Source organism: Miscanthus floridulus, chromosome 18 (assembly GCF_019320115.1).
Source record: "Miscanthus floridulus cultivar M001 chromosome 18, ASM1932011v1, whole genome shotgun sequence".
Lineage (NCBI taxonomy): Eukaryota > Viridiplantae > Streptophyta > Magnoliopsida > Poales > Poaceae > Miscanthus > Miscanthus floridulus.
Window position 1 is genome coordinate 123419912 of NC_089597.1, and position 15192 is coordinate 123435103.

Here is a 15192-nt window from a genome sequence, read left to right on the forward strand (position 1 = left end):
ACTCTCTTGAATTCCTTCCAAACAACTGAGGTCAGCTTCCTCTTCGAACCCACCTCAACACCATCTTCTTCTACCTCTTCAACCTCCTCTTCTTCGTCATCATCTATTTCAATTGCTTCAGATTCATTGAAAGATTCAATATGTGAATCAGTTTCTGGCTGTGAGCCAACAGAAACTGGAACTTGGTTGCTACTACCTTCTGACATCTTCTTTTGCTTCTGTAGCCTGCAGTTAATTAAACAGAAAATACCATTAAAGGTGTTTCTATCAACAATATAGTTCTGTTTCTACCAACAATACTCGCTAATATAGTTCTGTTTCTACCAACAATATAGTTCTGTTTCTACCAACAATACTCGCTAATATAGTTCTGTTTCTACCAACATATATCAAATCAACAATATAGTTATTTACTTCTGTTTCTACCATTTCTACCAACATATATCAAATCAGCCTATTAGCTATATCAGGATAAAGTGACATGAATACCAATTCAAAACAAACAACATGGACCATTCAATCAGTTTATGGTTGCCTAACTATTTAATTAAAAATAAGTAACAGAGTAAGTAATAGACAACAAAATAAATCAAATGCAAACTTGTGTAGTGTACTAACCCTAGTGACTGAATAATATTGCGCCCTCCCTGCAAGCGGCGGCGTTTTGGATCAGCAGGTTTGGCCACAGGTGGTCGAGGAAGCCACTTGGGATCACCTGCAACAATGGCGGCTTTGGTGGACAACAATGTTATGGTCTTCTTCGCTCCGACGCTGGCGGCCTTCACTGCATCCTTCGCTCCGGCGGCAGCGGCCTCCACTGCATCCTTCGCTCTGGCAGCAGCGGCCTCCATAGGGTCGTCCAATCCAGCGCCGGCGACCTCGGCAACCACCCCCTTGCTTCTCTCGGTGGGATCCGGTGGCGGCCGGTCGGAGGCGTCGTCGTCCCTTGAGAGGTGGGTTTGCGGTTGGGAGGTTCTGGGTCAGTAGACAAACAGGACACTCCAATCGGAAGGGTTAACGATGGGAGAAAAGGAAGAAGGAAGAAGGATTCACCGGCAATACATGGTGCATCCTGTTATTCCTGTATCCATGGGGGATGGCCGCCGTCGGTCGGGCGCCGGGCCGGGAGAAGAACGGAAGATGAGCGTAGCGCACTAGCGCTAGCCGCTGGGCGCCTGTGGACGATAGGGATTGAGATTGACTGACAGAGTGCGGACTGCGGAGAGCGAAGTCGCCTGCCAGTCTGTCGTCTGCCGCATGCGGCATGCGGGAGCGGGATGGCAATGGGGAGAAGAAGACGAGGGGCAGAGGGAGATGGAAAAACAGCAACCGGCGGCAGGGAGATGGAAAGTCGCGCGACGATTCAGGGATTCGTCAACCGGCGGCGGCAGACGGACTCTGGGAGGCAGGGCGTCGTGAGTCGCGACTCGCAGCGCTAGTAGAGGCGTAGCGCTATGCAGACAGGACCGCCGGACGCTAGGGTTGGCTTCATGGGCTTGGTTGAATTGTTGGGCCGATATTGTTACTCGGGCCCCCAGCGGGTAACAGGGACGGGGAGGAGTGAAATGTTCTCTAATCCGCTCTTCTCCCGATGGGGATCAAAATTGGCCCATTAAGCTCCCCGTGGGGACTAAAAACAACCCATCTGTATCCCCTAACGGATGAATTCCCCACCAGGATCAAGTATCGGGCCCCATTGCCATCCCTAGTTCTTGTAATGTTTATCAGGCAGGACAGAAAAACAACAGTATTCTCCAATCTCAGATGGACAAATTTATTTTGAGTTAATTTCTCAAAGGTTCATCGTTCAAAAATATATTTGCAACATCGGAGTTTGCAGTACCACAACATACACGACATTCATGAACAAATTCACATAAAAGCAAAACAAGGAGCCATGCTCAGGACAACACCCCACTGTGGTCCAAATATTCTTCATGGGCTGATAATTGACAGGACCACATTATCCAGCTATTCCAAACGAATAAATACTCATTTGAGGAAACAATGAGCATCGCAGTATATTCTTTAATGCAAACTATTTAGTCATTTGAGGAAACGAATAAATACTCATTTGAGGAAACGAATAAATACTCATTTAAGATCACTATTTAGTCGATTTTACATGACCAGATGTCTAGTGAAAGTTTGAGCAATGGCTCTATGATGCTTATGCATAAAGTTATATAACAATGGCGAAGCATGGATGGCAATGAGCGCCCCACGGGACCTTGATCGCGATGATTCATCGTCGCCTGACAATTCCAAAGCTATGGACGGCAGCATCAATCCATGCCCCACTCAATCCCTCATTTTGGTGCAGATCAAAGTCATCCTTCAACCGCCTGTATGGGTTCACTCGTATGGGTTCCTGAAGTTCTTGAGAAGTTCTGGAATGTCATATCCAAGCATATCATCCACGGCCTGTATCATCTTGGGCTTGACCTTCTCGAACTTGTCGAAGCTATACCCGCTCAAGACCTCTTTGAAGTGCTCCACATAAGGAAAATCTCCCGATGGAAGATGGTATTCCCGTTGCACCTATTCCACCAGACAGCAGTTGTTGCTTAGAGCATGAAAATTATATGGAAAGGATATGTAAGTGAATGCTTCACATGGCATCCAGTAAAAGAAAAGAGAGGACACTGTAAGTCTGTAACTGAAATGAAACAGGAAGAGCCCAGAATTCACACCATCGGCAAACTCAACCAGCTCTTACTGTCACTATTTTAGAATGCGCAAAGTAGTAAAATAATCGAAACTTAAGGTGCAAGCTGGTTAGGTGAAACAAGCCACGAGGCCATGATACGCCAAAAAAAAAAAGTGGTAAGAGGACATCTGACAGACAAAAGCTTCCATCCTAAGTTGCCAACATAAGCAAGGACCTCTGCGGCTCTTCAATCTACAATGATCTTATATCGACTAGAGAAGTTCAGAATCTCAAAATACATACCTTTGCAAACTCATCGGGCAGATTGTCTATGAGTCGTTGTTGGGCTTTTGCTTTGCCCATCATTGTAGGCATCTCCTTCTTTAGATGGCCTATTATATAAGCATGGATCTTGGCAGCTCTAGCACGTTTAACAAATTCATTGATCTGCAGGCACAGAATACTGATGTCAATATGCAAAAACTAATTAGTTAGGACTCAAAAAACACATGGAAAGAAAAAAGAAAAAAAATTACCCGACGATCACAGGCTTTCTTGGGGATATCTTTGAGATCAGAAAGGAGATCATCTTGCTCTCTCTCAAATAGTTCCTTTCCAAGTGGACCAACAGCTGATTCATTTATTGGTTTGTCATTGAATGATCTACAAACAAACATGGAAGTTACTTGAATGATTTGCAGGCACTTGAATGATCTAAGGTCAATACCAGAACAAGATTCAAATATACTATTGTTTAAGTAATGGAGAAATCCAGTAATACCCGAGTCAACCTTTAATAAAGTAAATGAAAAACATCAATACTCTACTAGTAATTTTGAAGTTACAATTTGAAGATCTTATGTAATCTATCATAAAATACCAAATAGTGAAATAAAGAAGATCAGGGTATCAGAAGTTACCCAATATAAACACGTGAAACCTCAGGTGTATTCAATACTTTCCCAAGAGACCACATCAATGCACCATAAACTCTCATAAGCTGCATGTCAATGAGAAAAGGACTATTAATATGTAGAGCAAAACAAAGAAAAATGTCCCATCACGAGTTAAGACACAAAAAGATCCACAAATACTACCTGTTGAGTGTCTACTTGATCTGCCTTGTTCAAAACTACACGTATTTTGTCATCATGTCCACGTAATGATCCAATGACACGTTTGAACTCATCGCTGATATCAAGCTTATGAGGATCAAACAGAAGAAGAATAAGATCACACTTCGCAGCAAACCATGATGTCACGCCAGTGAAATCATAGCTGCGTTGCGTGCGTTGCTTTTCACCAGAAAGAACACCAGGTGTGTCAACAAATGTGATATGCTCTAGCAGCTTCAAGGTAAATGTTTGGTATCAGTTTCCAGATTACATGCCTTTTAGGTTTTCACTTGCATCAAAATTAAATCTTACTGGATGTCGCATCTGAGAGCACTCAAACTTGGATAAAAATGCAGTCCCAAATGTTGTAAGACCGCTAAAAGGCATGTCAGCTTGAACAGCAATAGTATTTCCAGGAATAGTCCTTTCGTCAGGTCCTGACTGGCAAGCATACATAAGTTAACTGGAGCGACAGAAAGGGGAAAGTATTATAGGTATAAAACATGTGGTAATGTAATAGGTGGCACACAGGCAATTCATACTGTTTATACTGCAGTTACATTGGCCTAGGTTGAAAAAACTGAAATTGGACAAAAAGAGTGTGCCAATAGGTGCTTAGTATCTATTGCCAGTTTCACAAGCAAGAATTTGCATAAATCTAGCAATGATGAACTTAAACTTTAATATTGATTTGGAGATGTGTGCATTATGCTTCTTTTACATTAGCTAACATTCCCAACAAACCCTAAGGAATCAGAAACAATCATAAATATGATGGCTGGAGATATAATCGCAGCTCAGCATTTCATAGAAAATTTAGAGAAAAAGGTACAGGCTGCTAATCACAACGCAACAGGTGTCAGCCAGAAAATTGACAGTGTTTCCACGAAGCACAAAAAGACAATAAGATCCAAACATATTATAGAAATGAACAAGCAATGCATCCCAAAAGCACTAATTTTAGTTCTTGTTGGCAACAGGAATCCTAAGCCAGGATAGTAACGTGAAGAGAGGCAGAGGAAGACCGAAGTTGACCTGGGTAGAGGCAATAAAAGGAGACTTGAAAGGATGGAATATACCCAAAGATTTAGCCTTAGATAGGAGTGCTTGGAAGACAGCTATTCACGTGCCTGAACCGTGCTTCTGCTGGGTTTCAACTCTACCCTACCCCAACTTGTTTGGGACTTAAAGGCTTTGTTGTTGTTGGCAATAGGAAGAACCCCCCCCCCCCCCACAAAAAAAAAAAACGAAATAAAAAAGAAATGGCAGGCTGATAATTTTGCGAGCCGTAGCACCTAAGAAAATTATGGCATCAGCACTAGCGCTATTTTTTTAATACTTCTACCAAATAGAGAACCTAGATCAGCCTATACCCTTCTGTTTACTATGTAGAAAACTCTTTACATGCTCTTGAGGATTTTACAAACTATATATAGAAAACTGTGACGATATTCAAAGGCATAATGTCATACTCCAATCTGTGTCATTATCTATCAACTACTATGTGATTCTAAAATCTGTAAAGACAACATCTTAGGAGGGATCCCATAGGTAACTAACAATGTAAATTCCCTATCCAAAGTTTTGAGAAAAATGTTGGATTGCTTCATCCGTTCATCATTTCAACTAAAATTACTTCACAAATCATAATAAGAAGTTTAAATCATTTGATGCACCTATTATACCTACAAAGAGAAATCCTAAGTTTTGTTCAGTTTACCATGACAACTACAAATCTGTCTGTTGTTGGCTCTGGTCCAATATGGGCACCTGCAAATGCAAAACATAAACTGTCAGACAGCATGTTACTTGAACAAACCTGGGAAACTATAGAAGGTACATCTGGTAGGTAAAAAAACCTGGATAGCTTGTTCTTAGCAGATGTTTGATAAAAGTTGTTTTACCAGTAGAATATTGACCTAAGAGCATAACCATTGGCTTTGCATCAAAATCACTACTTGTCTGCAACACACACACAAAAAAAAAAGGATTAACAATATTCTGCATGAAAGGGAGTTATTTTGAACAAATTGAGAAGGAAACAACAATAATGATGGCATAGATTACACAGGAAAGTAGTCATTTCTGTTTCCTAAAGTATCCAGAAAATGGGAATACAGTATGTACCAGCAAAGGGGAGACGAAATCATTGAACTTGTATGTAACTTCCAAAGGCTTCAACTTTTCGATATAAAGTTTTTTCAAGCCATCAATGACAGAAGTAACAGCAGTCAGAGGTATCTGTTTACATATAACACCATAAATGGAAAGATCAGCAATAATGATAAATGTGTCATTGACAAAACTAGGGTCAACTGACAGCATTTCTTTATATAGGGAAAGGTCTTAATATTGGCACAAAAATATCTCTGTTGCTTAATAATGCATAATAGAAACACAAGTACTGAGAGCTATGTTGTCTTGCAAACATTTTGGTGGACTGTGGGCTTCCTTTTAGACAACTTACATGCATCATATTGTTTCCAAGCTCGTTAACAGACAAGATACAATTAAAATAAATAGTTAACCAGCTACAGAAGCTTACACAAGCTAAACAGGTAAACTTGCTGCCTTTTCCTTTTGCGAACGTAAAAAGACAGATAACTGATCTATCAACATATGCTCACTAATGAGGATATACCAGAATTTTCCTCAAAAGTTCCTTTGGTGCTGATATGCAATAGATATTCACAAGAGCGATATTCTAGGAGCATACAGAAGAAAATTGTGAAGATGACATGACTACATGAATATTACCTTCTTTGATGACTTTGAGCTGAACCATTTGTTTGTTAAATGGGATTGTTCCTGAGGGTATCCTGCATGGATAAAAAAAGGTTTGCATCATAGATTTCCCCCAAGCATGAATTTCCTGTTAAAGAGTGCATTACTTACCATCCATTTCTGGATCAACACGCTTCACCAAATGCTTAGATTTCTGAAAGCAGTTGCCATCATATTTACTACAAGGCATTGAGATAAAGCAAAAATTCGATACAGAAAAACTGTAAGGGCATAGTAATGCATTACCGCAAGTAGGGCATCCAAACCTTCCATCACAGGTGGATTCAAACTGACCAAATCTGTCAGATATAACCTTAAACTTGTTAGCAGTAAATAAATAAGCATAATGCAATCAAGTAGGCTTGATTTGGAGGCTAGCAACAACCATCGCGTTTAAGGCTATCTTGAGTAATCTCATTCCCTGCTTGTGCCAGAGAGACTAGCTGCCAATTGAAACAAGCCCATTAGTAACGAACAATGACCCAAATCACCTAGTGGAAACAGAGAGCACAACAGAAACATCAAATAGACGAGGGGAAACCTGCATCGCCGTGATGAATTCAGGGAAACCCAGGTACCCCTGCCGTCTGGTGTCCGCGATAGCCCAGACCTTGAATCGCAGCACGGTTGGACAAAAATGGCACATATATAAAAACCAATAGCTCCGCAAGCAGAACAAAACAGGAAAGGATTAGTAGCGAGAGCCAGCACCTGCTTGAGGTCGGCGCGGGAGAGCTTGGACATGCCGAAAAACTTGATCGCGTCGGGACCGGTGATGCGGCCATCCCCGTCTGCAACACCGTCGATTAGAAGACCACATCCAGGCGAACAACAGTGGGAAGGGGATTGGGGATCGAGGGGGAACAGAGCAGAGCAGGGGGGAATCGGACCTGCGTCCGCGAGCGCGAACCACTCCTGGTAGATCTTCTGGTGCTCCTTGGAGCAGCTGCTCGCGGGGTACTGCCCGATCTCCATGGCCGGGCGCGCGGCGGTGGCCGCGCTCCGCTTTACCGCCGGGCGAAGCAAGCAAAACCCTACGACGTGGCCTCACCGTGTGGAAACAGGAACAGAGTTTTCACATGGGCTACCTGAGCGAGTAGAGGGTGGTGCGGCCGTGGAGTTTGGCTCGAACCCACGCGAGGGCTGGCGAACGCGTCAACCGTCAAGCGTTGACGCTGCCGTGCCAGCTCGTGGCACGAGGGCCGGATGGGATAAAGTGGGAGTGGACCGGATCCTACGTGTCCTATTCTTCCGAGGATCGATCAGTCGATCAGCCCGGGTGTAGTATCAAGAAATCAGATGTGCCGACTTGTGATCGCCTACTTTTTTTGTGCACGGATTCTACTATCTCCGTAGTATAAAAAAATAGCACTTCCCTTATTTTTATCTACTCTAATATATATCTAGAAAAATCAGAATATCTTATAATTTAACATGAAGAAGTACCGTTTTATTTCTATCCTAATTTCTAAGTCAATCAGATATTCCATAGTTTGAACAAATTTATAAAAAAAATACAGATATACACTCCCTCATATACCATTTTGAGTATATAGTGATACAAAATACATATACAATGAAAATATATCTTATAATAAAATATAGTTTAAAATGGTTTGACTCTTTTTTTCGTTTAGCGAGCAACTCCATGAGCTTTGTAGGAGCATCTCCAAGAGTTTCCAAAACCCACTCTCAATCTTGATTTTTTGGCAAGATTTAAAAACTGCTCTCTAACAACTCCCTATCTCAACTCTCAATCTTTCCACACTTGAAAAAATCGACCTGATTGAGCCAATATATACGCGCGTATTCATGGACCAATCCGAAGGTGGAAAGACGTAGAGAAGAATAAAGAGTAAGAAAAGGGTTCCTAGTGCAAATGTATAAGAAAAAAAAGTATAAAAATAGTTAGGATAATTTATAAATAGTCTGGAATTTTTGATGCAAAATTATATTCTATATTTTAGGATTCAGATTTTAAAAACTGTTGGAGGAACCAACAAATATGTGCCTAACTCTTTTTTAGGCACTTGAAAAACTCATTGATTTATCAAAAAAAAAAATTGGAAACTATTTGAGATGCTCTAAATGAACTGCCAATTTAACTTTTTTACATGTCCTAGAGGTAAAATGCCTGGTCTGTCTTGACCAAAAGGTAGAGACAAAACTTTACATGGAAATGGGTTTCCCAATTTCAATGACATGTAGAGGAACCATGATGGTATACCACCGTATATAAGCAAACTTCCCCTGTCTACAAACCATGATATAGTAAGCTGTGGAGGAAGAGGCCATTGGATCTTGCACGTTTAATGGTCATCCGAATCCAAGGCCTTAAACTTGCGTCGTAGTTGGATGATTTCATGTACAATCCAAACTATACCGATGCAATACATCCAAGTTCCGAAGGTGTAGAGGCGCTCAAGGAACTTCCCAATGTCGCGCTGACTGTGAAGAGTGAATGAAAGAATAAGACACTCGGAATCTGGATAGAAGGAAAAAAAAACATATTTGTTGAATGGAAGACGATATTTTAGTACAGAGCACAAATTTACCTCGAGCAATAATCGCATTCACATCGTTCTAGTGCTTTCACCTTTGGACACTTATCATTTCCTGGTGCACTGGAGCACCTTTTGAATGAATTCATCTGCAGCAAACACACCAACCCAGACTCTTCCTTCTCAATGCAAGATTTATTGGGATATTTCAACCGAACAAGATGAAAAAGGTAATTCTTCTTTATTTATTTCAGAGCAGGAGCCAGATTCGACAATAGTTTTTGAATCGTCCTTCAAAAATAAAGAAACAAACGTAATCCATATTCAAAAATTGTTTTTTAAAGAGGATATGGCTTAAATGTCCTACTAGTATTTATGCCTTATTAGTTGGACCATCTCAGCATGCATCAAGCTAGGAGCTGAGGTTCTCTTGTCTTGAAAGTAAAGAGGCGTGCTAATAGTTGCCAATCAATCATTAAAACAAGTTATATCATTGTTGCTATCAAAAGTTTAACTTATCGGCGAGACATCTCTTTTGTAAAAAAATTTGCTTAGGAGATCTTTTTAGTATGTTTTCTTTGGATGAACCTTTTAAGTAAGAATGTAAGTGTCGGGTTCATAAACCCGGGGTCCCCAATGGACTCGTTTCCCTGTAAAATCCAGCCCAACAGACGGCGCAGCGACAACGCGCGTCTGGACCGCCCCAGATACATAATGATAGGCTGGGACAACGATCCGGTCCCCGACCGGAAGGCCTGGCCAAGGTGGGACCACAGTCCGGCTCCGACCTCCGTCTCCGACCGAGAATACGCCAGACCTTTGCTCGCTGCTCTTTCCCGACCGATACGGTCGGGACCGACTGGGAACGACTGACCGGGGACGCCCGCTCGGTGAGGGCCCAGGGACCAGGCGGAGCAGATAAGGTAAGGCGCTCAAGTCAACCGCAATACCGAGGACCGTACCCTGCCATGCCCTGCGCACCTACAGGATGGTACCACCAGGCCATGCCAGACGGGCACTATACAACTTTCCAGACGCGTCAGAGCACAAACAATATTATAGGCGCCAACGTTTGCCGTACCAGACGAACACGGTAGAGCCTGCCAGATGCGTCTGAACATAAAAGTATTGTGGGCGTCGATAACTGTCTCGTACCCAACAGCGTGGGCAACAAGACTAGGTAGCACACGTAGACACACACTCTCTCTCTGACTCGTAAAGCTATCATCTTCAACTATAAAAGGGGATATGCTCTCTCCTAAAAGCCTCTCTCAAAAAAAGAAAAGGCTAGATGACTTGAGGACTCGACGACCTGAGGACTTGAACAGCTCAATAGCTCTAGAACTCGATAGCTACACAGAGCATACGCTCCAATACTTAGCGCACGTTAGAGCACCCGTCACTCTCTGCCATTCGGTTCAGAGTCCGACCGGGCCTTTAACACCCCTCTTCTCATTCTTACTCGTTTGTAACCCCATAACAAACTTTGGGCATCTGGGCTCACGAATAAAGTCACCGACCAACTGAAACTGAACGTAGGGCACGTTGCCTGAACTAGTATAAATCCTATGTCATTGCATGCTAGGCCACATCCGATCACAACGTACGACAAAACTACAAATATTTACTTGTTGGTCACTTTTCGCATCAATAGTAGGTTAGTAACATGGCTGGTGTTATTTAGGAATCTAATTAAAACTGTATCCACGTTACTATATTAATCAATTAATCACACAAAATCCAACAATGCAAGGACGTTAGAATGGTCTGTAACAACATGTGCTACAAATCTTCTGACAAGTGTTTTTATCGGTTCCTCCTGTACTCTTGGTAGTCAATTGAGAAGTGTTCAATTAATGTTGTTATTACAGAAAGAAGCGTGAGTGCAACAGTATACCTTCAGAACGTTTTCAGCGGTAGAAGGGCCTGAAGCAAAGTTTCTTTTTCCATGAATTAAATAAGTGCCGGGCAGGGCCTGATGAGTGAAAAAGTGTGATCAGAATCAAAGAAAACGGACAAGGAGGGATCAAACAAGAAGTAGTGGCTACTACTAGTAGTACCTTCCACGGTGAACACGGACGGCTGCAGGTAGTTCTGGATATCGAGCCAGCTCGTTATAGCTCGTCTTGTCATGGTTTGGTTCATTATCAAGCTGGTTTAGCTGGCTCGTTATACTAACGAGTTGAAGCTCGGTTCGGCTTGGTTCGTTTGGCAACTCGAGCTGACTCGTTTGGCTCGCAAGCTAATTTAATTTTTTTTCTTCGTGTTGAAGTTATTCATTAAGTAAAAGACAAAGATGAGTGCTTATTTGGGAAAAGCAAAATAAATAAGAAGACAGATAATTTGATGCTGGTTTGAGAAAATCAAGAAAAAAAATAAAAGTGAATGCTTGTTGCTGTGCGTTGGCTTGCAAGGGAGTAAGCAAAACTACGATTACAAGGCCCTAGCCTGCAATAGGCGTCAGGCGACTTACGCGTGTGCCTCGTGCGGCGGCTCAAGAGGAGAGGGAAACAGCCAGAACGTGCACGTGTTTATTTGGTGACCATCGAGATAGCTGGACCAGAAGATTCCCTAGCGTCTGTTTTTTATTCCTGTTATTCCTGGACGTGGTTGAAACTATTTTTCAATCAATTCCAATTCTATTTCCTCAGATGCTGTGCCTTTTGAGGACTATGAGGATGACCAGCAGGCAGAGGAAACTGAGGAGCTTGGTAATTACGAAGATGATTTGGGAGGTTTCATTGTGGATGATGATGAAATTGATGGGAATGGCCAAGTTGTAAGGTGTGATTCGTTGTGTTTCTATCATTCACCAACCAGTTCCATGTCTTTGGCACTTTGCAAAATTACATATTACTGTGTTCACTCCAAGTAATATGTACAATGGCATATACTTGTAGAAGGATGAAGTTTAAAAAGAAGGTACCACGACACGCAGCAGGTGTATCATCATCTGCTCTACAAGAGGCCCAAGACATATTTGGTGAGGTTGATGTGTTGTTAGCACGAAGAAAGCAAGGGCTTGAGAGGGAGGCTTCTAACTCAGGTGAGTTGAGAGGGAAGAGGCTTGAAGACGAGTTTGAGCCATTTATTCTTGAAGAGAAGTATATGACAACAAAAGATGGGCAAATAAAAGAAAATGAATTGCCTGAGAGGGTGCAGGTATGTACCAGCTAACTTGATTTTCACTAAATATTGATTTAGTTTAAGACCATATGATTAGTTTCTTTTTCTTTATGACAGTTGTCTTATGAGTTGACTGGCGATCCTCCGACGGATAACACGATGATAGAGGAAGAAAGTTTATGGATACACAGCCAACTAACTGGCGATGGGTTTCTGTTCTTTTTCGGTGATGAATTGAACAAGGATATTGACCAGAAGGACATTGCTAACGTTTTGACCATGCTGCATGTCAAAAAATTTGAAGTATGCAAATTTTGTGCAAATCTGCTTCACAATTTATTATGCTTGCTCGTCTGACTTAGTCTTTGTTACCTGTCAGATTCCATTCATTGCAATGTACAGAAAGGAGAAATGTTCAAGCCTGCTAAAAAATCTTGATTCTTATCAGGGTAATGAATATGATGTGCCCAAAATGAGGTGGCATAAGGTAAGTATTCTTCATGACAAATTGGTTCCTCTCCCTGAACTGACCAACTATTTGCAATTACTGACGCAAATCTTGTGTTCTAACAGCTGCTCTGGGCAGTTCAGACCTTAGACAGAAAGTGGCTACTTCTTCAGAAGCGCAAGGTTGCTTTAGAGTTGTACTATGAGAAACGATTTGATGATGAGAAACAGAGGATAGAAGATGTCACAAGGCAGGAACTAAACAGGCAACTTTATAATTCTATCATTGATGCGCTAAAGGATGCTAAATCTGAGAAAGAGTTGGAGGATGTTGATGCAAAGTTCAATTTACATTTTCCTCCTGGTGAAGTTGAAGGACAATTCAAACGTCCAAAGAGGAAATCCTTGTACAGGATCTGTCACAACGCAGGGTTATGGGAGGTTGCCAATCAATTTGGGCACAGTTCTGAGCAATTTGGTCACCATCTAACATTAACAAAAATACCTGTATGTGATCTATGTTGACACTTATTTTTAGAACAATACTTCCTGCTTTTTTGACGTAAGAATTCTGCCTGTGCAACCTACTCATTGTTTGCATATATTTTAATGCCCTAGAAAATTCTTTTATACAAAAAATCATTCCAAGTTTGACACTTTACGTGTAATATGATTCTTCAGGATGTTGGTGAGCTTGATAGCAGGAAAGATTCTCCTGAAGTGGTTGCTGCAAATTTCACATGTGCAATGTTTGAAAGGCCACAAGATGTTCTTCGCAGTGCGAGACACATGGTATTTAATAGACCTCAAAATATTGACCGTTTTTTGTAGGGCACAAAACTTTAGTTGATTGATTTGAGCTGACAACAACATTCCATGTCCCCTTGTTTCTTCTTTGTTATCAGGCTGCAGTTGAGATAAGTCGTGAGCCAATTGTAAGAAAGCATATTCGAGGCATCTTCATGAATAAAGCAGTTGTGTCAACATGTCCCACACTTGAGGGCAATACGATCATAGATCCATATCATCAACTATCGGGTGTTAAGTGGTTGAGAGAAAAACCACTTGATAAGTTTGTAGATGCACAGTGGCTTCTTATTCAGAAAGCAGAACAAGATAAGCTTCTCAAGGTTACTGTAAAATTGCTAGAAGATGCTAAGAATGAACTGATGTCTGATGCACGTGAGAATTATCTAAGTGACTGTGTCAGCAAGTCTGCACAGTTGTGGTATGAGCAACGAAAGATGATACTAGATGATGCCTTCTTCAGTTTCCTTCTTCCATCAATGGAAAAGGAGGCTCGATCACTGTTGACAGCAAAAGCTAAACATTGGCTCCATATGGAATATGGGAAACAGTTGTGGAACAAGGTAACTGTTGCTCCTTGGAAGAAGGAGGAGGTTAGACTCATCAGGAGAATTGGTTGATGTTATACATGTGGGTTCTATCAGTAACAGGTCTCAAGGTGTCACCGAGGAGCAGAAGAAGAAGAATGGTCAGCAACGACAACAACTTTTAAAGTTTATGACTGATCATCAACCACATGTTGTGTGTGTAGGAGCATCAAACTACAATTGCAGACAACTCAAGGATGATATTTATGAGGTATTATTCTGTCTTATTTGTGGGTATACAAATTCATTTCTAGTCACATTAGAACATGTAATATGTTTCTTCCAGACTTATATAGTCGCACCTGCACAAAGGTCTTTAAGTTGGCTGTTGGCCCCAGACTGATGAGTTCCATATTACCATGCTGTTGTACAATCCGGCCACTTTATGAACAGGGTGTTATTGTCAGCATTTGCACAGGATTTATAGCATCTGGTTTTATAGTTGTGTTATCTTCCGAGTTCACCGTGCTGTTGCAGAACATAGTATCAGGCTATCAGCTATTGTCTTTGCTGCACACAGTTTTTTTTATTATTATTATGGTTTTGTTACTCTCCTGATTTCACCTTGTAGGATGTCACAATCTTGTTCCTTAGATGCATCAAGGCAACCCATTAGGTTTTATGAAGCATATCAGGTTCAACTGCTGGGTGAACGTATTTCCAGTGCTTGTGTGTATATAATAGCTAGTTGGTTAAATTTTCAGTTATTCTGTCTGTTTGGACTGTCCTGCAACAGTACTAGGTGGAAGTTCATTTTTAAGCTTTATAATGCTCTCATTGCTAACATTAAATTGGCATTTATCCTTGTGACAGGTTATTTACAAGGGAATCGTAGAAGATAATCCCAGAGATGTTATCCCTCACATGAAAAATCTTAGCATCGTCTATGGTGACGAGTCTGTGCCTCGCTTGTATGAGAACTCTCGAATATCTTCGGATCAACTTCCTGGCCACTCAGTATAGTAGTTATAGTAGCAACATGGCGATCGATGCCTGGTTCGGAGAGTGGCTCCAAAAGCCAGCATGATGGTCATGGCTCCCTCTCTCGAGAGCCCTGGCGATGGCGACCCGGGAGGCAGCACCCCGCCGCCCCCCCCCCCCCCCCCCCGCCTCCGCCGCCACCCCCCCCCCCGGCCCCCCCCCCCCCCCCCCCCCCCACCGCCTCCACCTGCCCG

General features: G+C 42.0%; 2 protein-coding genes across 2 annotated transcripts; one reads left to right on the forward strand and one right to left on the reverse strand.

Annotated features, from left to right (window-relative positions):
- Positions 1–2041: 2041 nt before the first annotated feature.
- Positions 2042–7649, reverse strand: LOC136519774 (EH domain-containing protein 1-like). The gene is made up of 16 exons (XM_066513142.1): positions 7440–7649; positions 7261–7340; positions 7091–7159; positions 6935–6992; positions 6796–6848; positions 6661–6703; positions 6523–6584; positions 5893–6006; positions 5625–5727; positions 5486–5535; positions 4078–4206; positions 3748–3999; positions 3571–3650; positions 3187–3313; positions 2954–3097; positions 2042–2541 (listed from the first exon to the last, which is right to left on the reverse strand). The coding sequence occupies exons 1-16, from the start codon at positions 7522–7524 to the stop codon at positions 2356–2358; spliced, it is 1635 nt and encodes a 544-aa protein (XP_066369239.1). The 5' UTR covers positions 7525–7649; the 3' UTR covers positions 2042–2355.
- Positions 7650–9686: 2037 nt separating this feature from the next.
- LOC136524558 (transcription elongation factor SPT6 homolog) lies at positions 9687–14980 on the forward strand. The gene is made up of 14 exons (XM_066517883.1): positions 9687–9702; positions 11702–11834; positions 11951–12212; positions 12294–12446; positions 12556–12663; positions 12750–13130; positions 13305–13415; positions 13529–13851; positions 13982–13993; positions 14081–14118; positions 14182–14228; positions 14411–14500; positions 14612–14671; positions 14831–14980. Exons 1-14 carry the CDS (start codon positions 9687–9689, stop codon positions 14978–14980), a joined length of 1884 nt encoding a protein of 627 aa, XP_066373980.1.
- The last annotated feature ends 212 nt before the right edge of the window (positions 14981–15192 follow it).

Excerpts from the sequence above, each read along its gene's own strand:
- LOC136519774 (XM_066513142.1), bottom strand. The coding sequence starts at position 7,524 with ATGGAGATCGGGCAGTACCCCGCGAGCAGCTGCTCCAAGGAGCACCAG. Across the intron at positions 6,849-6,934 it reads AGATAGCCTTAAACGCGATG|ATTTGGTCAGTTTGAATCCA; the intron begins GTTGTTGCTAGC and ends TATATCTGACAG. Across the intron at positions 5,728-5,892 it reads ATTTCGTCTCCCCTTTGCTG|ACAAGTAGTGATTTTGATGC; the intron begins GTACATACTGTA and ends TGTGTGTTGCAG.
- LOC136524558 (XM_066517883.1), top strand. Across the intron at positions 14,119-14,181 it reads GGAGCAGAAGAAGAAGAATG|GAGCATCAAACTACAATTGC; the intron begins GTCAGCAACGAC and ends TTGTGTGTGTAG. Across the intron at positions 14,229-14,410 it reads TCAAGGATGATATTTATGAG|GGTGTTATTGTCAGCATTTG; the intron begins GTATTATTCTGT and ends CTTTATGAACAG.